General features: G+C 47.3%; 1 protein-coding gene across 3 annotated transcripts; it reads left to right on the plus strand.

The window, feature by feature from the left end:
- ccdc134 (coiled-coil domain containing 134) lies at nt 1–27,630 on the plus strand. 3 transcript variants are annotated; one of them, XM_078237591.1, is made up of 8 exons: nt 1–126; nt 1,912–2,012; nt 6,815–6,923; nt 8,946–9,067; nt 12,521–12,605; nt 17,056–17,237; nt 22,108–22,179; nt 27,266–27,630. In XM_078237591.1, exons 3-8 carry the CDS (start codon nt 6,821–6,823, stop codon nt 27,389–27,391), a joined length of 690 nt encoding a protein of 229 aa, XP_078093717.1. In that variant the 5' UTR covers nt 1–126; nt 1,912–2,012; nt 6,815–6,820; the 3' UTR covers nt 27,392–27,630. The 3 variants fall into 3 exon arrangements, with proteins under 3 accessions (XP_078093717.1, XP_078093719.1, XP_078093718.1); XM_078237593.1 differs by having other exon boundaries at nt 4–126; nt 27,297–27,630; XM_078237592.1 differs by having other exon boundaries at nt 4–126; nt 6,818–6,923.
- Nucleotides 27,631–27,767: the final 137 nt, after the last annotated feature.

Below are 27,767 nucleotides of genomic sequence, written 5' to 3' on the forward strand. Positions count from 1 at the left end.
CGCATGCGCAGAGTCAGTCGGGCGGTAGGCGCCAAGCTGAGAGGAGCTCCGCCGCGGCCGCACCGGGCTGTGCTCCACCCAGCGAAATAAAACCGGCACCTTTCACCCTCAAACCCCTGCGACCCGGTAGGCCCGACACATCTCATTATTAAACTGTGGGGGTTTTTTTTGCGCGATGTGCAGAAGAGAGAGAGAGGGAATTGGAAAGTGGATTCAGACAGCGGCAGAATGAGGCGAATGGCAGAGTGTGGGGTGAGGGAGGCAGCCAGGACCTTCAGGCTGGGCTGGCCCTGGCCCTGTCTGCCTGCTGGGACTCAGGGTGTGAATGCAGAAGCAGACATGGGTGCTGTCAGCCTGCAGGCTCCTCCTGCTGTACTCCTCCCCCCCCCCCCCCCCACCTCTCCATTCAAACTCTCCCTGCTTTATTCAACACTGAATTAGCCTGGCTCTGCCCTCAAATCTGCTGATGCCAAACTTGTGCCATCAGCGTTTGGTGGGTGCGGGCTCAAAACACCTTAAGACTGCCACTGGGAAACTGCAGCCAATGTTCATGCAGCTTGGTGCTAACCCATTATCCAGATGGGCTGAATGTTGGAAAAATGGAAAGGACAGCACGGTGTGGTTAGCACTGCTGCCCCACAGCGCCAGGGACCCGGGTTCGAGTTCTGGCTTGGGGTCACTGTCTGTGCGGAGTCAGCACGTTCTCCCCGTGTCTGTGTGGGTTTCCTCCGGGTGCTCCAGTTTCCTTCCACAGTCCGAAAGACGTGCTGGTTAGGGTGCATTGGCCGTGCTAAATTCCCCCTCCGTGTACCCGAACAGGCGCCAGAGTGTGACTAGAAGATTTTCACAATAACTTTGTTGCAGTGTTAATGTTAACTTTAAAACAATACTCATGCTGCTGGTGCCAACCTATTATATAGATGGACTGTGGGGGGGTGGATGCGCACAGAAAGGACACCTCATCACTGCCCCAGCAGCAATCCCTGCCTTCAACCTCTCTAGAGGACAGTGGAAAATGCTCAAACCAAATCCACACACACTCCCATAAGTGGAGGAGGGGGATGATCCTGGGATTGTGACCATGGGTTCCAGATCCTGGGACACATCACCTGCCCAACTGGAGGCACCTCTTTATTTCCAATCAGCATCTCAGGAGGCCGTGGAATGGACAGCTAAACAAAACATCCGATTACAAGGATATCCCATCATTGAAAAATAGTTGGTCGTGGTATCAAGAGAGTTTGGCGCCTTCAAAGGGTTAGCACTGCTACCTCACAGCGCCAGGGAGCCGGGTCTAATTCCCAACTTGAGTCACTGTGCGGAGTTTGCACGTTCTCCCCGTGTCTGCGTGGGTTTCCTCCGGTTTCCCCCCACAGTCCAAAGATGTGCAGCTGAGGTTGATTGGCCATGATAAATTGCCCCTCAGTGTCAGGGGGATTAGCAGGGTAAATATGTGGGGTTACAGGGTAGGGCCTGGGTGGGATTGTTGTCGGTGCAGACTCGATGGGCCAAATGACCTCCTGCATTGTAGGGATTGTATGATAAGTAACCGGTTGCGTAAGGAATGTGGGTGGAAATTATTGCGTTCCTCTAATTCAGGCCGCTTGTGTGTTTCCAACTTTAATTGCTCCACCATTGGCAGCCATGCCTACAGCTGCCTGCGCCCCGGGCTCTGGAATTCCCTCCCTAAACCTCTCCGCCCCTCTGCCTCCCTTTCCTCCTTTAGGGCATTCTTTAAAAACCTACCTCTCTGATCAGGCTTTGGTCATTTGATTTAGTATTTCCTTATGTGGCTCAGTGTCAGACTTTAGAAAGTTCCTGTGAAGCATGTTTCGGTTACGTTAAAGGTTATATATAAATAGAAAGTGTTAACCTCTTTGTATTAAGACGCTGTCCTCTTATTGATGACAGATCGAATATTCTTTGACCATTAACCTGAACAAAACGTCTAGTTGTTTGTCAGCGCCTTGCGATTTTGATGGTGAACAGGTCATAAAAAAACTTTATTACAGGTAAGTTGTATTTATTATTTAGTGATACATCTTACTTTTCTAGCCATTTACTTAAGACTTTAGCTAGCCTAGGATTAGGCTACTGTAATGTAACTTTATATGTGGCATCTGAAAACCAAAATGACCCAAAATCCGAAATTTCAGCCCTGGGGATTGAGAATAATAACAGCTTCCACATGTTCACCTGACTGCACAGTCCGGTGGTTGAAGGTGAGTGACTGTGCGATAAATGATGTTTTCTTTTTGAAGAAGTGATAGACAATGGGTGGGATTTTCCACCACCCACAGCGTGTTTTCCAGCGGCAGAGGTGGTTCGCCATTGGCTGCCGGCGGGGTTTTCCAGTCCCGCCAACGTCCATGGCGATTTGTGTGGCTCGTCCACCCCACTGCTGGGTAATCCACATGGCGGGGAGGGAGGGGTCGTGCCTTCGGAGGGACTGGAAAATCCCACTGGTGGAAAGGGCTGGAAAATCCCACTGGTGGAAAGGACTGGAAAATCCCAATGTATAGTGCAATTAATATTAATCTGTTGTAACAGATCCAGTAAGAAATAAGAGCAATTGGGGAAGCAAATTTTGCCAAGTGCTTTGAAACATGCTTGGAAATAATTAAAAAATTCATCCTGTTTGAGCTGTCCCATTGCAAGTTGGGCGGCACGGTGGTTAGCACTGCTGCCTCACAGCGCCAGGGACCCGGGTTCGATTCCCGGCTTGGGTCACTGTCTGTGTGCAGTCTGCACGTTCTCCCCGTGTCTGCGTAGGTTTCCTCCGGGTGCTCCGGTTTCCTCCCACAATCCAAAGATGTGCTTGTTAGGTGCATTGGCCGCGCTAAATTGACCCTTAGTGTCAGGGGGACGAGCTAGGGTAAATGCATGGGGTTATGGGGATAGGGTTTGGATGGGATTGTGATCAATACAGATTCGATGGGCCGAATGGCCGCCTCCTGCACTGTAGGATTCTATAATTCTAAATTACAGATATTCCCAGATTGTCAAACCATCCTTCCATTTTTTTTATCTACAGAGGGATTAATGCATATTCCCGGTCAGAACAAAAAAATCTCTCTCTGACGCCAAGTCAGAAAGATTAAGAGGAGTAACTAAAGTTTGCTGTAGCTCTGTTTCTGACTGTTAGTATTGTACAAAAGATGTGGACATTGTTTCTAACAGTCCACAGGACAGAAACATCAGTAGCTCTGCACCAACTGGAATCTCTGTTAAGTGATTAGAGGACTGGCCGGCATGTAAAATTAAAATTATTCACTAATACATTAGCCACTCGCCATATGGAACTAATTGAGTATGGCAGTGTGGTTACTTATATTACTAATTAGCAAATAAATTGAGTTCTAGACGTGATTGATGTGCATGTGATCTCAGCACTCTTTCAGACGCTGGTTAATGTGTTTTACACAGTAAGAGCTTTAACAACACCAGGTTAAAGTCCAACAGGTTTATTTGGTAGCAAAAGCCACACAAGCTTTCGGAGCTCCAAGCCCCTTCTTCAGGTGAGTGGGAATTCTGTTCACAAACAGGGCATATAAAGACACAGACTCAATTTACATGAATAATAGTTGGAATGCGAATACTTACAACTAATCAAGTCTTTAAGAAACAAAACAACGTGAGTGGAGAGAGCATCAAGACAGGCTAAAAAGATGTGTATTGTCTCCAGACAAGACAGCCAGTGAAACTCAGCAGGTCCAGGCAACTGTGGGGGTTACAAATAATGTGACATGAACCCAATATCCCGGTTGAGGCCGTCCTCGTGTGTGCGGAACTTGGCTATCAGTTTCTGCTCAGCGACTCTGCGCCGTCGTGTGTCGCGAAGGCTGCCTTGGAGAACGCTTACCCGAATATCAGAGGCCGAATGCCTGTGACCGCTGAAGTGCTCCCCAACAGGAAGAGAACAGTCTTGCCTGGTGATTGTTGAGCGGTGTTCATTCATCCGTTGTCGCAGCGTCTGCATAGTTTCCCCAATGTACCATGCCTCGGGACATCCTTTCCTGCAGCGTATCAGGTAGACAACGTTGCCGAGTTGCAAGAGTATGTACCGTGTACCTGGTGGATGGTGTTCTCACGTGAGATGATGGCATCTGTGTCGATGATCCGGCACGTCTTGCAGAGGTTGCTGTGGCAGGGTTGTGTGGTGTCACGGTCACTGTTCTCCTGGAGGCTGGGTAGTTTGCTGCGGACAATGGTCTGTTTGAGGTTGTGCGGTTGTTTGAAGGCAAGAAGTGGGGGTGTGGGGATGGCCTTGGCGAGATGTTCGTCTTCATCAATGACATGTTGAAGGCTCCGGAGGAGATGCCGTAGCTTCTCCGCTCCGGGGAAGTACTGGACGACAAAAGGTACTCTGTCCACTGTGTCCCGTGTTTGTCTTCTGAGGAGGTCGGTTCGGTTTTTCGCTGTGGCGCGTTGGAACTGTTGATCAATGAGTCGAGCGCTATACCCTGTTCTTATGAGGGCATCTTTCAGCGTCTGGAGGTGTCTGTTGCGATCCTCCTCATCCGAGCAGATCCTGTGTATACGGAGGGCTTGTCCGTAGGGGATGGCTTCTTTAACGTGTTTAGGGTGGAAGCTGGAGAAGTGGAGCATCGTGAGGTTATCCGTGGGCTTGCGGTACAGTGAGGTGCTGAGGTGACCGTCCTTAATGGAGATGCGTGTGTCCAAGAATGCAACCGATTCCGGAGAGTAGTCTATGGTGAGTCTGATGGTGGGATGGAACTTGTTGATGTCATCATAGAGTTGTTTCAGTGATTGTTCACCATGAGTCCAAAGGAAGAAAATGTCATCGATGTATCTAGTGTATAGCATCGGTTGAAGGTCCCGTGCGGTGAAGAAGTCTTCTTCAAACCTGTGCATGAAGATGTTGGCATATTGAGGTGCGAATTTGGTCCCCATGGCTGTTCCATGTGTCTGGATGAAGAACTGGTTGTTGAAGGTGAAGATATTGTGGTCCAGGATGAAGCGGATGAGATGTAAAATTGCATCTGGAAACTGGCAGTTGTTGGCGCTGAGCACTGAGGCCGTTGCAGCAATGCCATCGTCATGGGGGATGCTGGTGTAGAGTGCCGAGACATCCATTGTGACGAGGAGCGCTCCTGGTTCAACTGCTCCATGTGTGCCGAGTTTCTGTAGGAAGTCCGTCGTGTCGCGACAAAAGCTGGGGGTTCTTTGTACAATGGGTTTCAGGATGCCCTCGACATAGCCGGAGAAGTTCTCGCACAGGGTCCCATTGCCCGATACGATGGGACGGCCGGGTGTGTTTGCCTTGTGTATCTTCGGGAGGCAGTAGAGATCTCCAACGCGGGGAGTACGTGGGATGAGAGCACGGAGGGGCTCGGAGGGAGCTCCCTCCACTCACATTGTCTGTATCTTTAAGACCTGGTTGGCAGTAGAGATTCGCATTCTAATCAGTATTCAGTAACTTGATTTTGTGTCTCTGTGCCCTGTTTGAGAGCAGATATCCACTCCATCTGACGAAGGAGCAGCGCTCCGAAAGCTAATGACATTTTTGTTGGACTTTAACCTGGTGTTGTTAAAACTCTTACTGTGTTTACCCCAGTCCAACGCCGGCATCTCCACATAATGTGTTTTAGCCATCGTGTGTTGATTGGGGTGAACTGGTTTGACGAGAGGCTGAGAGGTTTTTGATTGTTGGGTCAGATTAAATTCCTTGCTCACTGCTTATTGGCTAAAATCGTCAGGAACATGGGTGGCACGGTGGCACAGTGGTTAGCACTGCTACCTCACAGCACCAGGGAACCGGATTCCATTCCGGCTTCGGGTCACTGTCTGTGCGGAGTTTGCACGTTCTCCCCGTATCTGCGTGGGTTTCCTCTGGGTGCTCCAGTTTCCTCCCACACTACAAAGATGAGCCGATTAGGTTGATTGGCTGTGATAAATTGCCCCTTGGTGTCAGGGACAGTAGTAGGGTAAATGAGGGGTTAGGGGAATGAGGTCTGGGTGGGATTGTGATCGGTGCAGACTCGATGGGCCGAATGGCCCCCTTCTGCACTGTAGGGATTCAATGATCAGAACGCCAGATTTCGACATCCAGGAATCACCAATGACATTGTTAAGGGAGGGGCGCCGACAGCATCGTCAGATTGACCAATTAGAATAATTCCAGCTCGACAGAAGAAAGCCGTCAATAATCCGCACCTTCAACGGGGGAGTGGGGGGGGAATCTGGTGGGAGGGTGGGGTGGGGGTCTGGATGGAGGAGGCTATGGCAGGAGTGTGGGGGAGGGGGTTTGGATGGAGGAGGCTATGGCAGGAGTGTGGGGGAGGGGGTTTGGATGGAGGGGGCTATGGCAGGAGAATGGGGGAAGGGGTTTGGATGGAGGGGGCTCTGGTGAGAGGGTGGGGAAGGGGCCAGGTGAATGATTGGGGGGGGGGGGGTTTGTTCAGTATAGATGTGAGGTCTGTTTCTCTGTGTTGTGTGTTGGGTGAAATCAGTCTCTGTGGCCGTCACTTTAGCCACACCAGGTTGTGGGTGAGAGAAAGTTGGGGGTTTCTTTACCGAGGTTCATTCCTGTGTTGTAGCTGAGCTGGGAACACTCAGTAACTCTCCCAGCTTTGGAAGAGAGCTCACTTTCTGATGCCGCGTGAAGCTCCTTTAACACTCCCACAACATTTTTCCAATTCACTTTTCAAACTTCCAAATTCCAGCCTTTTTCCAGTGAGTGGAAAGAGTCACTGTATTCTGCAGTGCTGACACTGCCAGGGTGGATGGATTCCAGTTGATCTAAACAAATACTAACGAAACAGACTGATGATGTGTTTATTTTTCTTCACAGTAGATCATGGATGTTCTACAGATCTGCGTGATTGTGATGAGTTTATGCTTAAATGCATTCAAACCTTCCAATGGCCAGAAAGAAAACCTGGATCCGAGTCTAGAAATCTGTATCCTTTCTGGCACTGATGGGTCCTCACTGGGATGATAATATAAGATATAATCTCGTCACCACCTTCCAATCTATTTGATTTGATTTGATTTCTTATTGTCACATGAATTAGTATAGTGAAAAGTATTATATTGCGCGCTATACAGACAGCATACCGTTCTTAGAGAAGGAAAGGCGAGAATGCAGTCATAGCTAGGGTGTAGAGATCAATTTAATATAAGATAGGTCCATTCAAAAGTCTGACAGCAGCAGGGAAGAAGCTGTTCTTGAGTCAGTTGGTACATGTCCTCAGACGTTTGCATTTTTTTTCCCGATGGAAGAAGGTGGAAGAGAGAATGTCCGGGGTGCGTGGGGTCCTTAATTATGCTGGCTGCTTTTCCGAGGCAGCGGGAAGTGTAGATAGAGTCAGTGGATGGGAGGCTGGTTTGAGTGATGGATTGGGCTACATTCACAACTCTTTGTAGTTTCTTGCGGCCTTGGACAGTGCAGGAGCCATACCAAGCTGTGATACAACCAGAAAGAATGCTTTCTGTGGCGCATCTGTGAAAGTTGGTGAGAGTCGTAGCTGACATGCCAAATTTCCTTAGTCTTCTGAGAAAGTAGAAATCTAATCCATTAGAAAGTCAAGGCAAACACGGCAAAGAATGCTGCTTCCTGGGCTAGTCCAGTGGGCCATGGGTTGGCATACACTAGAGGTTCATGCCTGTGGCCGTCACTTGGGTGGCACGGTGGCACAATGGTTAGCAATGCTGCCTCACAGTGCCAGGGACCCGAGGTTCGATTCCCGGCTTGGGTGACTGTCTGTGTGGAGTTTGCACATTCTCCCCATGTCTGCGTGGGTTTCCTCCGGGTGCTCCAGTTTCCTCCCACAGTGTAAAAGACATGCTGGTTAGGGTGCATTGGCCATGCTAAATTCTCCCTCAGTCTACCCGAACAAGCGCCGGAGTGTGGCGACTAGGGGATTTTCACAGTAACTTCATTGCAGTGTTGATGTAAGCCTACTTATGACACTAATTAATAAACTTTAAAGTATAGTCTTGATGACTATCGTGGCGAGCCAAGTTTGAACTTGTGGACACAAAAAACTTCTCTCTCGCACGGTCCTAAACCCTTCATATTTAATCACAAGAGTGTGCTCACATTCTCGACTGCTGAGCCAGTGAAAAGTATTTTTCCATCCACTACGTCTTATCCCCTCTGTGATTTTGAAGAGCTGTCTCAAATCTCTCTCTGATCTCTGTTCTAACGACACCGGCTCACCCATTGATAAAAGTTTGACATTCTGATTGATTTGTTTAATGACTGTTGAATGTTGGACCTTTTGCCCAATGTTGACCTACGCACACATCTGTAAGGATTATCATCAGAAGCAGGATCCCTGACTAATCAAATAATACCCACGAACCTAGTTCTAGCAGCCCCAGATGCCCTGGACCACTTGAATTAACGCAAGGCCAGGAATTGAAACTGGACCTTTCCATGGAATCCCTACAGTGCAGAAAGAGGCCATTCAGCCCATCGAGCCTGCACCAACAACAATCCTACCCCATCCCAATAACCCCACGTATTTCCCCTGCTAATCCCTTGACACAAGGGTCTATTTAGCATGCCCAATCAACCTAACCCACACATCTTTGGAGTGTGGGAGGAAACCGGAGCACCCGGAGGAAATCCGCGCAGACACGGGAAGAACGTGCAAACTCCACGCAGAGACCCACGGCCGGAATCGAACCAAGGTCCCTGGCGCTGTGAGGCAGCAGTGCTAACCACTGTGCCACCATGCCGCTGGGTCGGTGTGACCCAACTACTCACTATATGAACTCACTGAGTTCTCAGAGAACCTGACAGAATGAATGCTTTCCACAAGTGAAGTGAAACACTGGGCAGGCGTGGCTGGAGGCAGGGAGTTTGTAAAACAGGTATTTGTAAAGGTTGCAGGTTCAGTGCATTCACTGCACTGTGAACAAAAGCATACTGAATCTATGGCACTGTATACTTTCCTAAACCACACCGCATTCAGATAGAAAGCTGTTTGAAACAAAACGTAAGGACCAGATGCACGCCTTGAAGAACATGATTGAATTAAATGACATTAATCAGCAGTACAAGATTATCGACATCATGCTGAAAGGATTATTCAAGGTGAGCAAAGGGAAATGGTCAGGATATAATCAAACCATCTTCACTAGTCACCGACTCCATCGCTCTCCCTGACTACTGTCTGAGCCTGAGCCAGAGCCAGACCCCCTGAGCCTGCGCCAGAGGCAGACCTCCTGAGCCAGAGGCAGACCCCCTGAGCCAGAGGTAGACTATCTGCAAATATACCGTCCTATTTGACTGCAAGATTCCCCCAGCTATCTGCTCCATACAACCATGACCGCTGTCTCTCACATCTGTAACTTCACCTACCTCTGGCCCTGCCTCAGCTCCTCCGTTGCTGAAACCCTTACCTGTGCCTTTGTTCCCTCTGGATTTGATTATTCCAATGCTGCCCCCCCCCCCCCCCCCCCCCATGGCTGACTTCCCAGTTTATAAACGTGAGCTCATTCAAAACTCTGCCCAAATCCTGACTTGCACCATTCTGTTCACCCGATACCCATCGAAAATTGCTTCATGTTTAAAATACGAGGGATTTTCAAATCCCTCCATGGCCCCCTCCTCCCTCCTCTGGTGGTGTCATCCTGCCCTACAATCCTCCGAGGTCACTGCACGCCTCCATCTAGAATCCCTACAGTGCAGAAGGAGGCCATTCGGCCCATCAAGCCTGCACCGACCACAAACCCACCCAGGCCCTATCCCCATAACCCCACGCATTTACCCTAGCTAATCCCCCTGACACTAAGGGTCGATTTAACATGGCCAATCCACCTAACCCCGCACATCTTTAGAGTGTGGGAGGAAACCAGAGCACCCGGAGGAAACCCACGCAGATACAGGGAGAACGTGCAGACTCCACACGGACAGTGACCCGAGGCCGGAATCGAACCCGGGTCCCTGGCGCTGTGAGGCAGCAGTGCTAACCACTGTGCCACCGTGCCACCCTGGCCTCTTAATCGCTCCACCGTTGGTAACCTTGTTTTCACATTTGTTTCCGGAATTCTTTCTTTCGCGTTCTTTTCTTTTAAGATGCTCGTTAAAACCGACAAAACAAAAACACGGAATGATGTAAAAACTCAGCAGGTCGGGCAGCACCTGGAGGGAGAGAGAAACAGGGTTTTTGCATTGAGACAGTAAATGTATGGGATAACTTTTTAAAAAGGGTTTAAGATAGAGGAGAAAGGTTGAAGTTGTTGAGTCCTCAGGGCTGTAATGTGCCTAAATGGATGATGAGGTGTTGCTCCTCCAGTTTCGATGAGCTTTATTGAAGCATTGCCACAGGCCAAGGACTGACATATATTTGTTCAGGGGATATGGGTGTCACTGGTGAGCCAGCATTTATTACCCATCCCTAACCGCAAATCCCCATATCAGAGGGCATTTAAGAATCAACCACATGGCCAGACCAGGTAAGGACGGCAGATTTCCTTCCCTAAAGGACATTAGTGAACCAGATGGGTTTTTACAATGGTCATCAGTAGCCTTTTAATTCCAGATATTTATTGGATTCAAATTTCACCACCTGCCGTGGTGGGATTCGAACCCGGGTCCCCGGAGCTTTACCCTGACTTCGGATTCCGAGTTCAGTGACAATACTACTACTCCACATGCCCATGTGGGCATGAGAGCAAGGTGCTGAGTTAAACTGGCAAGTGACAGGAAGGTTGGGGTCATGCTTACGGACTGAGCGAAGGCGTTCCGCAAAGCAGTCACCCAGTCTGCGGTTAGACTGCCCAATGTAGAGGAAACCTCATTTGGATCAGCAAAGACAAGTAGACTTGTCCGAATACCCTCTCATGACTTTTATTTTATGGGATGTGAGCGTCACTGGCAAGGCCAGCAGTTGTTGTCCATCCCTAATTGCCCCTTAAACTGAGTGGTTTGCTAGGCCATTTCAAAGGGCAGTTAAGAACCAATCACATTTCAGTCTGGAGTCACAGGTAGGCCAGACTAGGTAAGGACAGCAGATTTCCTTCCCTAAGAGGCAAGGTTTTTACATGTCATGGCCACCCCAAGGCTTTATTAATTGAATTTGAAAGGTGGCCTTTGGTGATCGTCTATGTGGAATTTGCACATGCTCTCCATGTGTCTGCATGGGGTTTTTTTTGTTCATTCGTGGGACATGGGCGTTGCTGGCTGGCTGGCATTTATTGCCCATCCCTAGTTACCCTTGACACTGAGTGGCTCGCTAGGCCATTTTAGAGGGGAGTTGAGAGTCAGCCACATTGCTGTGGCTCTGGAGTCACATGTAGGCCAGACCGGGTAAGGACGGCAGATTTCCTTCCCTAAAGGACATTAGTGAACCAGATGGGTTTTTCTGACAATCAACAATGGTTTTATGGTCATCTGTAGATTCTTAATTCCAGATTTTTTTTTGCTTTGAACTCAAATTCCACCATCTGGCGGGATTTGAACCCGGCTTCCCAGAACATTAGCTGAGTTTCTGGGTTAATAATCCAGTGGTAATACCATGAGCCATCACCTCCCCCAGGTGCTCCAGTTTCCTACCACAGTCCAAAGATGTGCTGGTTAGATGGATTGGCAATGTTAAATTGGCCCTTAGTGTCCCAAGATGTGTAAATTAGGGAGATTAGTGGGATAGATACATGGGGTTATGGGGATAGGGCTGGGTAAGATGCTGTATTGGAGAGTCAGTGTAGACTCGATGGACCGAATATAGGGATTCTATGATTATATGAAATTCCACAGATGCCATTGTGGGATTTGAACCCAGATTAATATCTGGATTGGGCGGCTTCTCTTATGAGGAAAGGTTGGACAGACTGGGTTTGTATCCACTGGAGTAAAAGGCCACTTGACCAAAATATGTTAAGATCTTGGGGGTATTGACAGGGTGGGTGTGGAGAGAGGATGTTTCCTCTTGTGGGAGAATGTAGTACTAGAGGTCACTGTTTAAAAATAAGAGGTCGCTCATTTATAACAGAGATTAGGTGAAATCTTTTCACTTAGAATGTTGTGAGACTTTGGAACTCTACCTGAAAAGGCGGTGGAAGCAGAGTCTTTGAATGTTTTAAGGCAGAGGTGGATAGATTCTTGGTAAGCAAGGGGGGGATAGGTTATTGGGGGTAGGCGGGATGCAGATTTTAAGTTACTATTGGATTAGCGACGATGTTACTGAATGTCTTGAGGGGCTGAATGGCCTACTCCTGTTCCTTGTTTTGTATGTTTCCAGACGATAAGATCTATTACCAGGGTTCTTGTGAACTTTAAGATGGCTGGTCCCAGATTTGAATTAATATCGGCGTTCACAGAGTTCTGAACCCAGGATCGTCTTTATGAAGCTCCCTCGCAGTGACCGGCTGAAAAACCTCTTCCAATCAGATTCTCCACAAGTTATCAGCTGCCTAAAAGAAAAAAACACGGCAGAAACATGGGGAACCAAACAGAATGAGTTTAAAGCTGAGCTGTTCTTCCGAGTGGATTAGAAAATATGAGGTTCTTTAAATTGAAAAGCTGTTTGATTTCCATTCTTTGCAGGTATTGGAAGATTCCAAGACAATTCTGACGGGCGCAGACGTGCAAGCTGATGGGCCACTGCCTCATGATGAGAAACTCAAAGATGGTGACTAGAGGATGAATAGTTTTCTTTATCCCATAAGCATTTATTTTGTCCCTCGTTCTGCCTCACCGTCAGCAAGGGCTCAGTGAGTGGTACGCTCAGCTTTGAGTCAAAGAGTCATGGGTTCAAGTTCCTCCCCAGAGCCTTTGACACATGTTCCAAGTAGACACCCTCAGCACAGTACTGAGGGGGCACTGCCCTGCAAGGGGTGCCATTTTCAGATGAGATAATAAACCCCACAGCACCACTCACCCTCTCGGGCTTGGGCTTGGGCTAGAGTGGACTATTTTATTGAAACATATTAGATCCTGAGGGGGCCTGATAGGTTGCAGAGCAGGAGGATGTTTCCACTTGTGGGGGAGGTTAGAACCAGGGTTCACAGTTTAAGAATAAGAGTCTCCCTTTTGAGACTGAGGTGAGGAGAAACGTCTTCTCTGAGGGTCATTGGCATTCTCTTCCCCAGAAAGCGGTGGAGGCTGGATCATTGATTTTATTCAAGGCTGAGATCATAAGACATAGGAGCAGAATTAGGCCACTTGGCCCATCGAGTCTGCTCCGCCATTCAATCAAGGCTGATATTTTTCTCATCCTCATTCTCCTGCCTTTTCCCCATAACCCCTGATCCCCTTATTAATCAAGAATCCATCTATCTCTGTCTTAAAGACACTCAATGACCTGGCCTCCACAGCCTTCTGTGGTAAGGAGTTCCACACATTTACCACTCTTTGGCTAAAGAAATTCTTCCTCATCTCTGTTTTAAAGGATCGTCCCTTTAGCCTGAGTTAGACAGGTTTTTCATAAACAAGGGTTTATCAAGAACATAACCAGATCAGTCATGATCTTAATGAATGGCAGAGCAGGCTCAGAGGGCTGGATGGCTATTTCTCCTCTGTCTCCATTTCTGTGGGAGGTGGCCTGGTGGTAATGTTGCTGGACTGGTACTCAGAGGCCCAGGCTAATGCTCTGAGGGCAGGGGTTCGAATCCCACCGTGGCAACTGGTGAAGTTTGAAATCAGTTAATAAGTCTGGAATTAAAATCTAGTCTCGGTAACAGTGACCATGAAACTATCATCGAGGGCGGCACAGTGATTAGCACTGCTGCCTCACAACACCAGGGACCCGGGTTCAATTCCCGGCTTGGGTCACTGTCCGTGCGGAGTCTGCATGTTCTCCCCATGTCTGCGTGGGTTTCCTCCGGGTGCTCCGGTTTCCTCCCACAGTCCAAAAGACGTGTTGGTTAGGGTGCATTGGCCGTGCTAAATTCTCCCTCAGTGTGCCCGAACAGGCGCCAGAGTGTGGCAACTAGGGTATTTTTCACAGTAACTTCATTGCAGTGTTAATGGAAGCCTACTTGTGACACTAATAAATAAACTTTACTTTGTTGTTTAAAAAAACCCATCTGGTTCACTAATGTCCTTTAGGGAAGGAAATCTGTCGTCCTTACCCGGTCTGGCCTACATATGACTCCAGAGCCACAGCAATGTGGTTGACTCTGAAATTACCAAACAAGGGCAGTTCAAGAGCCAATAGGATGGGCAACAAACGCTGGCCTCACCTATGCTCCAATGACTATTTCATTTCGGGCAGAACAGGTTCAGACGGAATTCAGTAAAGGATTACACAGAACTTTGATGGCGTGAATAGAATAATACCACTTCTTTTGGTTGGGAAGTCAGTGACACAAGAGGTCATTGTTCAAATGATGACTTCAGAGTGAGATGAGATGTGAAGAGCAATTTATTTAGACAGTGGGAGTATGGAACACTTTGACAGACAGAGTGATTGGAGTAGAGGCCATTGCAGCTTTTAATGAAGATTTGGTTGAAAATTAGAATGGAGGTCCCTGGGGAGGGATGAAGTTTGGCATTGCTCTGTCAGGGAGCTGGCATTGGCACAATGAGCTGGAACTTTCCAACAGGAAGATATTTGCTACAATTGGGCTCAATATCGAAAATGCATACCAACAGAAGTCTTGGTCATTCAGCCCCTTGAGCCTGCTCCGCCAGTTAATAAGATCATGGCTGATCTGATAGTAACTTCAAAACCTCATCCCACCTACCCCTGATCACCCCCTTTGCTTACGAAGAATCTATCCACCTCTGCCATAATATATTCAAAGACTTTGCAGGTAAAGAGTTCCAAAGACTCACGATCCTCTGAGAGAAAAAAATTAGTCTCAGCTTTGTTTTACATGAGCAACCCGTCATTTTTGAACAGTGAACATTTTTGAACTAGTTCTAGGGCAGCACGGTGGCACACTAGTTAGCATTACGTCTCACTGTACCAGGGAGCTGGATTCATTGCCAGCCCTGGGTGTCTATGTGGAGTTTGCACGTTCTCCCCATGTCTGCGTGGGTTTCCTCTGGGTGCTCCGATTTCCTCCCACAGTCTAAAGATGTGTAGCTTAGGTGGATTGGCCATGGGAAATGCACGGGGTTACTGGGATAGAGCAGAGCGGTAGGCTTGGGTAAGATGCTCTTTCGGAGAGTCAGTGCAGACTGGATGGGCCGAATGGCCTCCTTCTGCACTGTAGGGATTCTATGAGTTCGAGATTCACTCACAAGAGGAAACATCCTCTTCACATCCACCCTGTCAAGATCCCTTCTTATATGTTTCAATCAAGCGGCACGGTAGCACAGTGGTTAGCACTGCTGCTTCACAGCTCCAGGGACCTGGGTTCGATTCCTGGCTTGTGTCGCTGTCTGTGTGGAGTTTGCACATTCTCCTCGTGTCTGCGTGGGTTTCCTCCCATAGTCCAAAGATGTGCGGGTTAGGTTGATTGGCCATGCTAAAATTGCCCCTTAGTGCCCTGAGATGTGTAGGTTCGAGGGATTAGCGGGTAAATATGTAGGGATATGGCGGTAGGGCCTGGGAGGGATTGTGGTCGGTGCTGTCTCGATGGGCCAAATGGTCTCTTTCTGCACTGTAGGGTTTCTATGATTTCTATGAAGTCACTTCTCACTCTTCTAAATTGCAGTGGATACAAGCTTAGCCTCTTCAACCTCTCCCCGTAAGAAAACCCGCCCATTCCAGGTCTTCGTCTGGACACTCTGGGCTGGGGAGGGGAAAACCATCAAGATATCCACGCCAGTGACACCTGCTGGGAACTTCCTTCCTGACAGCATCTTCACCACCCCGACTCTGGCAGTTCATCACCTTTTCAGGGGACGGACCCTGTCCTGCCATCGATGCTTACAGCAAGGAATGAATAAAACAAAATTCCCGAGTGTTGGTAACAGCTAAGGACGTGGTCAGACCCTATTTTGTCCCCTACAGCTGATTGACCACCTAAAAAAAAACTTGCATTTACCCAGCATATTCCACAACCTCTCAATGTCCTAAAGTGCTTTACAGCCAATGAAGTCCAGTTACTGTTGTCGGAAACAAGGCAACCAAAGATGCCACAAACAACAAAGATAATGACAAGATAATCCTTTTTACTAACGTTGGCTGAGGGAGATGTATTGGCCGGGAGATGGGAGATTTCTTCTGCTTTTCTTAAAAATATTGATTTGATTTATTATTGTCACATGTATTGGTATACAGTGAAAAGTATTGTTTCTTGTGCGCTATACAGACAAAGCATACCGTTCACAGAGTACATAGGGGAGAAGGAAAGGTGAGGGTACAGAATGTAATATTACAGTAGCTAGGGCGTAGAGAGAAAGATCAATTTAATATATGGTAGGTCCATTCAAAACTCTGATGGCAGCAGGGAAGAAACTGTTCTTGAGTTGTTCTTGGTACATAACCTCAGACTTTTGTATCTTTTTCCCGACGGAAGAAGGTGGAAGAGAGAATGTCTCGGTTAGAATAGAATCTCTACAGTCCATTCGGTCCATCGAGTCTGCACTGACCACAATCCTATACAGCCCCTATCCCCATAGCCCCACATATTTACCCTGCTAGTCTCCCTGACACTAAGGTACAATTTTAGCATGGCCAATCAAGCTAACCCGCACATCTTTGGGCTGTGGGAGGGAATCGGAGCACCTGAAGGAAACCCACGCAGACACGAGGAAAATGTGCAAACTCCGCACAGACAGTGACCCAAGCAAGGAATAAAACCTGGGCCTCTGGCGCTGTGAGGCAGCAGTACTAACCACCGTGCCGCCCCAACAGAGGTAACATTTCGAGTTTGGATGACCCTTCGTCAGAGCTCGACGCCAGCTCTGACAAAGGGTCATCCAGACTCAAAATGTTGGCTTTAGTCTCTCTCTCCACAGATGCTGTCAAACCTGCTGAGATTTTCCAGCATTTTCTGTTTTAGCTTCAGATTCCAGCATCCGCAGTATTTTGCTTTATTATTTGGGTGCTGGTCTCATGCTGCCTTCAAGCTGGAACATTTTTTCTGTTTGATTTTTCTGTCTCTGGATAGGGTATGTTTTTTTTTGGACTGACGCGTATAAACTTTCCGCTGCCCATAACGTGCCAATCCCACTTTGCTTTTCAGCTTATTCCCACATTGTTGAAAACACAGCCTTCTTTGGGGATGTGACTCTGCGGTTTCCGAAGATTGTCCACCATTACTTTGATCGCAACTCCAACTGGAACCACTTAATCAGATGGGGCATCAGTTTCTGTAATCAGACAGGAGTTTTCGATGGAGGGCCACACACACAGCTTCTCAATCTGGTGAGAGAGATGAGGGTTTGCAGACTTGGTTAATCTCCAGTGCATGAAACTATTGACCTAGGTATAAAATGTATGGACTTGGAAAATGGTGCAGAGTGTCAGAGATTCAACGGGTCTGTGAGATGGGTTCACAGTTTCATCCCACCAATCTGAGAAAGAGACAACTGGCACCTCTTTTTATTCAATCGTGGGACGTGGGTGTCGCTGCCTGGCCAGCATTTATTGCCCATCCCTAGTTGCCCTTGAGAAGGTGGTGGTGAGCTGCCTTCTTGAATCGCTGCAGTCCATGTGCTGTGGGTTGACCCACAATGCCGTTAGGGAGGGAATTCCAGGATTTTGACCCTGCGACTGCGAAGGAACGGCCAATATATTTCCAAGTCAGTATGGTGAATGGCTTGGAGGGGAACTTGTAGGTGGTGTTCCCAGGTATCTTTTAGATGGATGTGGTCGTGGGTTTGGAAGGTGCTGTTTAAGGATCTTTGGTGAATTTCTGCAGTGCATCTTGTAGATAGTACACACTGCTGCTACTGAGCATTGGCAGGTGTCTTGAGAGTGACTCACCTGCTCACATGCTCTATTGTGAAGTGATGCTACTCCAAGTCCACACCACAGACACGGGCCATTCTTCCTAATGCCAGCATTTAAGCTCTACGTAAACCCTTTTCATCTCATCCTATCAGCATGCCATAGAATCATAGAATCCCAACAGTGCAGAAGGAGGCCTTTCGGCCCATCGAGTCTGCACCGACCACAATCACACCCAGGCCCTATCCCCATAACCCCACGCATTTACCCTAGCTAGTCCCCTTGACACTAAGGGGTAATTTAGCACGGCCAATGCACTTAACCTGCACATCTTTTGACTGTGGGAGGAAACCGGAGAACCCAGAGGAAACCCACACAGACACGGGGAGAATGTGCAAACTCCACACAAACAGTCACCCAAGCCAATACCCTTCTATTGCTTTCTCTCTCATGTTAATTTAGCTTTCCCCTTAAATACATTAATACCATTCGCCTCAACCACTCCATGTAGCAGTGAGTTCCACTTTCTAACCACTCTGGGTAAAGAGGTTTCTCCTATATTTCTTACTTGATTTATTGGTGAATATATTATACTTATTGTCCCTAGTTGGTCCGGAACAGCTTCTCTGTGTCCACCTTATAAAGTCCTTTCATGAAGACCCTTATTGGGTCATCCCAGCCAGAGAAAGGTGGCCGAGTCTCTCACTCTCTCCTGATAATTTTAACCTCTCAGTCCTGGTATCAGCCTCGTGACTCTCTTTTTGCATTTTCTCCAATGCCTTTCACATGTGACCGGCCAGCGTTTGATGCAGGTTTGATCTAACTTCTCTGCTTTTAAATCCTAGAAAGGAAATCATCATAGAATCCCTACAGTGCAGAAAGAGGCCATTTGGCCCATCGAGTCTGCACCGACCACAATCCCACCCAGGCCCTACCCCATAAACTCCAGGCCCTGTGGGTTTTTTTGGTGCTATATTTTTCTGGCCTTAATAACCTGCGTTTCACTTCTTTTAATCCTTTGCGTTTTTATGTCTCTGAGAAATTGAAAGAGAAGGAGGGAGGGGAGAAAGATAATGAAGGTTTATTTTAGTCAGTTTAAGCTGCTTTTTACCAGCAATGTCAGCTGCCATTGACACCACCTTTAGAAAATCAACACTGTGTATCCACTCGCTGGTACTGAGTTCACACGGGCAGAATATTCACACATACCTTGTGCTTTTTACAATTTTCTGACTAATATGAACCATAGGGCGGCACGGTGGCACAATGGTTAGCACTGCTGTCTTACAGCTCCAGGGACCCGGGTTCGATTCCCAGCTCGGGTCACTGTCTGTGTGGAGTTTTCACATTCTCCCCGTTTCTGCATGAGTTTCCTCCGGGTGCTCCGGTTTCCTCCCACGGCCCAAAGATGTGCGGGTTAGGCTGATTGGCCGTGTTAAATTGCCCCTTAGTGTTCCGGGATGCGTAGCTTAGAGGGATTAGTGGGGTAAATATGTGGGGTTACGGGGATAGGGCCTGGGTGGGATTGTTGTCAGTGCAGACTCGATGGGCCGAATGGCCTCCTCCTGCACTGTAGGGATTCGATGATTCATAGTTTATTCTGTTTATGTCAACTTGGTTGATGGAGAGCCTTAGAGTCTCAACATGACTCACCTCTGTGAACTTGAACAGCTCTGCTGCCAGGATTTTGACTTGCACCAAGTTTCTGTTCACTGTACCCACTGACCTCCATTGACTTCTGGTCCAGCAAGGCCTCCATTTTAAAACTCTCATCCAGTTTTCAAATCCCTCCTGCCATGGCATCGTGGATCCCTTTCTCTGTAATCTCCTCAAAAGTCACAGCCCTCTGTGATATCTGTGCTTCTCCAGTTGTTTGGCTGTTGGCATCCACCATTTTTTATCGCTCCATCAGTGGCGGCTGTGCCTTCAGCAGGGTTGCCAACTGTGACTAAATGTATTCGTGGAGGTTTCATCACATGACGCTCCAGCCTTCACTCAGCCAACAGATCCATCCTTGTGACACCAACTGGAAAGCAAAATGTCCCATTACCCAATTGGATGATACTTGACTGTCAACCAGAGAGCCTTTTCCCCCACCTTCTCCCAGTTTCAATATTTTTATATTTGATAAAGAGAAATGTTAAAATGAAATAGAGGGGAAAACGTCTTTTTAATGTCCCGATGATTTTTCTCCAGTGTTTCACAGAGCAATGTCCCGAAGATCAATCTTTAATTCCTGGAGACACCAGGCCAATCCTGGAGGGTTGTCAACCCCAACCTTCAACTGCCTGGGCCCTAAGCTCTGGCATTCCTTACCTGAAACTCTCCATTTCTCTCTGTCTCTCTTCCTTGTTGAAACATATCTCTTTGACCAAGTGTTTGGACACCCATCCTAATTTCCTCTTACGTGACTCAGTGTCGAATTTTGTTTGACAAGGCGCCTGTGGACTGAAGCACCTTGGGACCATTTATCATGTTAAAGGTGCTATATAAATTCAATCTGTTGTTGCCAAACCTTCACACTGAAGCATAGCCCAAACTTTGTTATGCAGGTTATCATTATAGGACACAAGTTTGGGCACTAGGGAATACTGAGACATCTGATCAGTCTCTTTTATTCATCAAATCAATGTAACTCTTTATATGCTGTGTCCACTATACTGGTGATGATAGTAACTTGCGTACAAAAATGATGGTCAGGAAAAGACCATCAAGCCTGCCCCGTACTCATGACTCTTGAAGCATCACGACTAGATATCCCTTTCTCCCACCCACAGCCACATATCTTTTGATTTATTATTGTCACATGTATTAACATACAGTGAAAAGTATTGTTTCTTGTGCACTATACAGACAAAGCATACCGTTCATAGAGAAGGAAAGAAGAGAGTGCAGAATGTAGTATTACAGTCATAGCTAGGGTGTAGAGAAAGATCAACTTAATGCAAGGTAGGGCCATTCAAAAGTCTGATAGCAGCAGAGAAGAAACTGTTTTTGAGTCGGTTGGTACGTGATCCCAGACTTTTGTATCTGTTTCCCGACGGAAGAAGGTGGAAGAGAGAATGTCCGAGGTGCGTGGGGTTCTTGATTATGCTGGCTGCTTTTCCCAGCCAGGGAGATACAAAGAAACAGCATCAAAAAATTATTTCAAAGTCTGAAAATTCTGCCTCTGATTCCTTCAGGTGATCAAAACCAACCCAGGAGATGGCACTGACCATACTCATATTAATTGTTAAATCACACCTTTTATAAGGTGCCAGCTCTGTTCCGGCTCCAGTTTGGAGGTGTGCAGAGGTGTGCACATACCCCACAAGCCAGCAGCCTTTTCCAATGCCTCTCTGCTCTCAGGGAACAGAGGAACTGCCGAACATCGAGCCTATTCTGACTTTGCTAAAGCTCAAATGCGTGATTGCTGATCCTCTTGATCTGTCAAGCTGACAAAATCCACAGGGCAGTCAGTCTAACCTCAGTGTGGGGAAACTATTGGAAACGATTCTGAGAAACAGAATTAATCTACATTTGGAGAGGCACGGATTAATCAACAACAGTCAGCATGGTTTTGTTAAGGGGAGGTCATGTCTGACCAACTTAATTGAATTTTTCGAAGAGGTGACCAGGTGTGTATTTATTTTATTAGTGTCACTCCAATTAACACTCCAATGAAGTTACTGTGAAAATCCCCTAGTTGCCACATTCCGCCTGTTCGGGTACACAGAGGGAGAATTTAGCATGGCCAATGCACCTAGCCCACACATCTTTTGGACTGTGAGAGGAAACCAGAGCACCCGGAGGAAACCCATGCAGACACGGGGAGAACGTGCAAACTCCACACAGACAGTGACCCAAGCCGGAAATCGAACCCGGGTCTCTGGCGCTGTGAGGCAGCAGTGCTAACCACTGTGCTGCCCCCATTGAGGGCAATGCATTTGGCATAGTCTACTTGGATTTCAGCAAGGCTTTTGATAAGGTCCCACATGGGAGACTCTTGGTGAAGGTAGGAGCCCATGGGATCCAAGGAAATTTGGCAAATTGGATCCAGAATTGGCTGAGTGGCAGGAAGCAGAGGGTGATGGTCGAGGGGTGTTTTCCTGACTGGAGGACTGTGTCCAGTGGGGTTCAGTGTTGGGGCCCTTGCTGTTTGTGTTTATATAAATGATTTAGACTTGAATGTAGGCGAGATGATCAGTAAGTTGGTGGATGATACAGTAATTGGTGAGACGGTAGCTGATTTGAAGGGCCAAATGACCGGCATTTGCTCCTAATCCGTATGTTCATAGTTTAATATGCAGAATGGAAAGTGTTGAACCTACATAATGCTTCATGTTTTTTATTCTCTGCCCAACAGATGGCGCAGGAGCTCGGGATCAGTGAAAAATCTCCAGACTATAAAAATCCATTCAAAAATGAGGATGAAGATGTAAGTAAATAACCTTTCCAAAGCCAATTATTCCTGGAACAGGTCACTAGTTTGTTACGTGGGGCTTATAGCTTAAAGGGCACCACTGTGCATCAAGCATAACTAATCAGGAGTCTCTCCCGCTCTTGCTCTTGGTGTGTTTGAAAGGATTTTACAGGTTGATACTCAATCTGTTTGGCCGCGTTATGAACACACCTTCCTTGGCCATCAAGTCCTGGGGTGGGACTCGAACACGGCTCAGAGACAGGGACACTACCCACTGTGCCACAAGACCTCCCATGATTTTAATATCGAATCTCCTCTCAATCAGAACAACCACATCCCTTCTCCAACCTGTCCTCGTAACTGAAGTTCCTCATTCCTGGAACCATTCTCTTCTGCACCCTCTCTAAAGTCTTCACACCTTTTTGCTGTGCTGTGCCCAGATTTGGACACAATACCCCACGAGTGGCCGAACCTTTCATAAAGGTTCATCAAGCTTCCTTGCTTTTGTACTCAATTTATAAAGCCTGCAAGTGTATTTTTTTCAACCACTTTCTCAACCTGTCCTGCCACCTTCATCAGTTTGTGCACAAGTACCCACAAGTCGCAGTTCCCACGCCCACTTGATGTGAACACCAAAATCTAGGCTGACACTCCAATGCAGCAGTGAGGGCGGTGCGTCACCGAGGGCGGTGCGTCACCGAGGGCGGTGCGGCACCGACAGAAGCACTGCACTTGGGATGAGACTTCAAATCGAGGCTGAGTCTGCTGACTCAGAGGGTGTGAAAGATCCCATGGCTCCGGTTTGAAGTAGAGCAAAGGAGTTATCCCTAATGTCCTGATCAATATTTATCCCTCGACCAACACCATGTATACACATTATCTGGTCGATATGTCATTGCTGTTTGTGGGATCTTTCTGTGCGCAAAGTGGCTGCCGAGTTTCCTACATTATAACAGTGACGACAATGAAGTGATTCATTGGCTGCAAATTTCCTCACAACACCATGTGTAAAGTGTTAGATGATGAGCTGGAAGCTAATTAATTTTTTAAAATATTCAAAGTGCTGCAATTTGTTCGGCAGCATGGTAACCAAGAAACAGGCAGTGAAAGTTAGTGTCCACCCTTGTGAGTTGTACTGTTCCTTGTGTATGCTGTCCATGTGTGTGTGTGTTATGTGTGTGGTTTGTTTGTGTGGTTGGTGTGTATTTTGTGTGTGGTTTGTTTATGTGTGTGTGAGGTTTGTGTGTGTGTATTTTGCATGTATGTGGTGGGTGTGTGTATTTTGCATGTCTGTGTGGTTTGTGTGTCTGTGTTGTGTGTATTTTGTGGGTGTGTTGTGTGTATTTTGTGGGTGTGATTTGTGTGGTGTGTGTATTTTGTGGGTGTGGTTTGCGTGTGTATTGTGTGTGTGTCTGTGTGGTGTGTGTATTTTGTGTGTGTGTATTTTGTGTGTGTGATTTGCGTGTGTATTGTGTGTGTGTCTGTGTGGTGTGTGTATTTTGTGTGTGTGTCTGTGTTGTGTGCGTATTTTGTGTGTGTGATTTGTGTGGTGTGCGTATTTTGTGTGTGAGATTCGCGTGTGTATTGTATGTGTCTGTGTTGTGTGTATTTTGTGTGTGTGATTTGTGTGTGTGGTGTGTGTATTTTGTGTGTGGTTTGTGTGGTGTGTGTATTTTGTGTGTGTAGTTTGCGTGTGTGGTGTGTTGTGTGTATTTTGTGTGTGTTGCAGATTCACAAATCACTAAAAGTAATAGCTGAATTAGCCATAAAAAGAGCAAGAAAAGCACTGACGTTCATTTCTAGACAGATAAAATTGAAGAATGTTTTGTTCGACTTGTAAACCTCAGTTAGGCTACACTGAGACTGATCTTGTTACAAAATAGATATAGAAGGACTGGAGAAAGTGCAGAAAGATACAGCCTGCATTTAGGTGGCGCCTTTAGCATAAGAAACTGGTCCAGGTCAAAGAACAAAGGTCAATTCACTGGAGCACGATGGAAGATGTAGAGGCATTGGGGAGATGCAAAAAAGATTTATGAGGCTGATGCTGGAACTGATAGGTTACAACTGTCAGCAAAACTAAACTGCTTTCTGTAGAAAAGAGAAGACAGAGACCAAAGAGAAGTCTTTAACCTAAGGAAGTGGTTTAATAGGGTAGATGTGGAAAATATATTTCCCTAATGTGGGGCAAGCACAAAGCTAGAGGAATAGAAGGTGTTGCTGATAGAGATGAAGTAGGGTGGGAGAAAAACTAGTGTGGAGCACAGTCACCAAGTTTAAGTTTTTATTTATTAGTCACAAGTATGCTTACATTAACACTGCAATGGAGTTACTGTGAAAATTCCCTAGTCGCCACACTCCGGCGCCTTTTCGGGTACACTGAGGGAGAATTTAGCACGCCCAATGCACCCTAACCAGCATGTCTTTCAGACTGTGGGAGGAAACCGGAGCACCCGGAGGAAACCCACACAGACACGGGGAGAACGTGCAAATTGCACACAGGCAGTGACCCAAGCTGGGAATTGAACCCGAGTCCCTGGCGCTGTGAGGCAGCAGTGCTAACCACTGTGCCACCGTGCCGCCCAACCAGCATAGACCAGCTGGGCTGAATGGCCTGTTCCTGTGCTGTCAATGCTGTGTATTCCCATGAAGAGTTGTGGCTGCAGACATAACCACAGCTGTTGCCTCTGCTGTAAGTGGGATTTTCAGGGAGATTTGAAACAGCAATGTGTGTATATAAATGCCAGTCTTTTTGAATCACGTAACTCAAAGAGGAAGTGAGTTTTCAACCTTTGGGGATTGCCCACCAATCGGTGACCTAATTGATCTGCAAGGACATGGGGACAATTTGGAAAGTTCCATTTAAGTTACGGAATAGTTAAAAGTGCACAACTAAAAAAGCTGTCGGTTTCATGGGCCCAATTTAGATGGTGAGCTAATGGAATGAACAAAATATGCAAATTTAGATCAGCTTTGAAGAGGAAGATTTATCATGTAAAACCCTGAAGTGAAGGTGGAGGCTGAGAAAAATGAGCTGTTGGTCAGCAGTAGCTTCTGACTTTCTGGAGAGCTTTGTCAAGCTGTAAGCACCTAATTCGAAGAAATACTTGTATTTAGCAGTGAACAATCTTATTATTAGAAAAGAATGTTATACTATGAATTAAACCATCATCATAGAATCCCTACAGTGCGGAACGAGGCCATTCGGCGCATCGAGTCTGCACCAACAACAATCCCACCCAGGCCCTATCCCCATTCCCACATGTATTTACCCTGCTAGTCCCCCTGACACTAAGGGGCAATCTCACCCACACCTGTTCCCCATAACCTCAAGTATTTAGCCCACTAATCCCCCTTACCTGGGACGCTAAAGGGCAATTTAGCATAGCCAATCTTCCTAACCTGCACATCTTTGGACTGTGGAAGGAAACTGGAGCGCCCGGAGGAAACCCACACAAAAACGGGGAGAACGTGCAGACTCCGCACAGACAGTGACCCGAGCCGGGAATCGAACCTGGGTCCCTTGCGCCGTGAGGCAGTCGTGCTAATCACTGTGCTGCCCAGATCACTGGCATTTTTTGTCACAATTTTACATGCATAATTTTATTTTCACTCGATCCTTATTTTTCCCCAATTCTCTCGAATGTTGCTGTGCACATTCTGTGACAACAACAAACACGTTCCCCTGATCCAGCTCAGTTTCCGCACCACGGCCTTTCCCAATATTGTGTATCATCCTTTGGCACTGGGTGTGTGTGCGCGCTGGGAGAGTGTGAATGTGACCCACCTCATAATCAACGGGGTGAATCTGACATTTTCCCCTCTTTCTGAACTGGGATTATTTTTGCTGACCTGTGACGCTCTGTTCAGCTGCCCAGTTGAGAAACTGATGAGGCTCAGTAAGCTGAGGGCAGTGGGTCTGAAAAGGAAAGATCTTGCATTCCTACAGCCTTCCAAAACCTCCCAAAATGATTTGCAGCCAATGACGTACTTTTGAAATAGCGTCGCCTGTCAGTGCAACAATCCACAACTTACTGCACTGGAAACAGACAAGCTGTGTGACCCTTTAAGATGTGCAGTTGTGTAGCAGTCTTAGCGGGGCTGTGCAGCGCTACAAATGAGCTGCACATAGTATCAAGAAATTAAAGGAAACTTTAGTTTCTGTTCTAGGAAATGTACTGGCCAATTTTGCGTCCTGCAAACAGCAATGTGAAAACGACCAGGTCATGGTTTTAGTGATGTCGGTCGAGAGGTTAATGTTTACCAGGGCACCAGAGAAAATTCCCTTGCTGCTCTTTAGATTAGCGACCTTAACATCCAATTTGGAGGGTAGAGGGGGCTTGAGTTTAATTTCTTGTCCGAGTAAGGTGTCCCTCCTCCTGCCGTGACGGGTTTTCCGGGGACGGAGGCAGATCGCCTTGGCTGGTGGCGGTATCTTCTGTCCCACTGATGCCTGTGGCATTTTGCGTTGCCTGCCGGCCTTGCTGCCGGGGAACCTGCCGCAGGGGGTTGCCATTGGCAGGAAAATGCTGTGGGTGGGAAATGGGAAGGGCTGGAAAATTCAGCCCATCATCTCCCAACAGTGCCTCGGTCCCCTGTTGAGAACCTCAGCCTGAATCATAGAATCCCTACAGTGCAGAAGGAGGTCATTCAGCCCATCAAGCCTGTACCGACTACAACCCCAGCCATCCCTATCCCCACGTATTTACCCTGCTGGTCCCCCTGACACTAAGGGGCAATTTAGCACGACCAATCAACCTAACCCGCACATCTTTGGACTCTGGGAGGAAACCCACGCAGACACGGGGAGAATGTGCAAACTCCACACAGACAGTGACCCAAGCCGGGAATTGAACCCGGGTCCCTGGCACTGTGAGGCAGCAGTGCTAACCACTGTGCCACCGTGTCACCCTGGGTTTTGGTGTTCAAGTTTAGAAGGGGGCTGGAACTCGTGACCTCCCTCCTGAGTAGTGAGAGTGCGAGCCACAGTTGACAGAGCCAGCCAAGGAACTCTGAACGTCTGAGCTGCTGTAATTCCTCTTTCCGTTAGTAAACATTGGAGATCTACCGCAGTGTTTTTAAAAAAATATATATTTTACAGTTCCTTCACAATAACGATGCTTTCCATAAAGCCTTGAAAGACGAGGAGAAAAGACGGAAGAAAGAAGACAAAAGGAAAGAGCTTCGAAAAGGGCCGAGGATCACAAAGACAAGATCCGAGTTATGACCCACTGAGAAAGCTGACCACCACTGGGACCATATCTGCTGTTAGCTGGAGCTGCTTGAAATCTTTCACCGACACAAATATCTATATACATTTGAATGAAATCGCCTCAGGATGGCAGTAACCTGTACAGGTTTTCTCTCATTAGAGCTGTTCTCGTTCCTTTAAAAAGGAAGATTCATTATAAGGACCACAATTGTTTTTTTTTGGTTTATGCAAATAAAATGGATGGAATCGCTGAACTGAATCTCTGAAACACTGGGAAGAATCCCAGAATCCGATGTAACATGCTTTGAGTTATTCCATCGCCATCAAACGGTGGTCCTGATTATAAGGAATCGCAAGGCCTTTGTATTATAAGTTGGACTGCTGTTTAACA

The sequence above is a fragment of the Mustelus asterias genome, chromosome 21 (assembly GCF_964213995.1).
Source record: "Mustelus asterias chromosome 21, sMusAst1.hap1.1, whole genome shotgun sequence".
In the NCBI taxonomy this organism is placed as follows: Eukaryota; Metazoa; Chordata; class Chondrichthyes; order Carcharhiniformes; family Triakidae; genus Mustelus; species Mustelus asterias.

Excerpts from the sequence above, each read along its gene's own strand:
- ccdc134 (XM_078237591.1), top strand. The coding sequence starts at position 6,821 with ATGGATGTTCTACAGATCTGCGTGATTGTGATGAGTTTATGCTTAAAT. Across the intron at positions 12,606-17,055 it reads TGATGAGAAACTCAAAGATG|CTTATTCCCACATTGTTGAA; the intron begins GTGACTAGAGGA and ends TTTGCTTTTCAG. Across the intron at positions 22,180-27,265 it reads TCAAAAATGAGGATGAAGAT|TTCCTTCACAATAACGATGC; the intron begins GTAAGTAAATAA and ends TATATTTTACAG.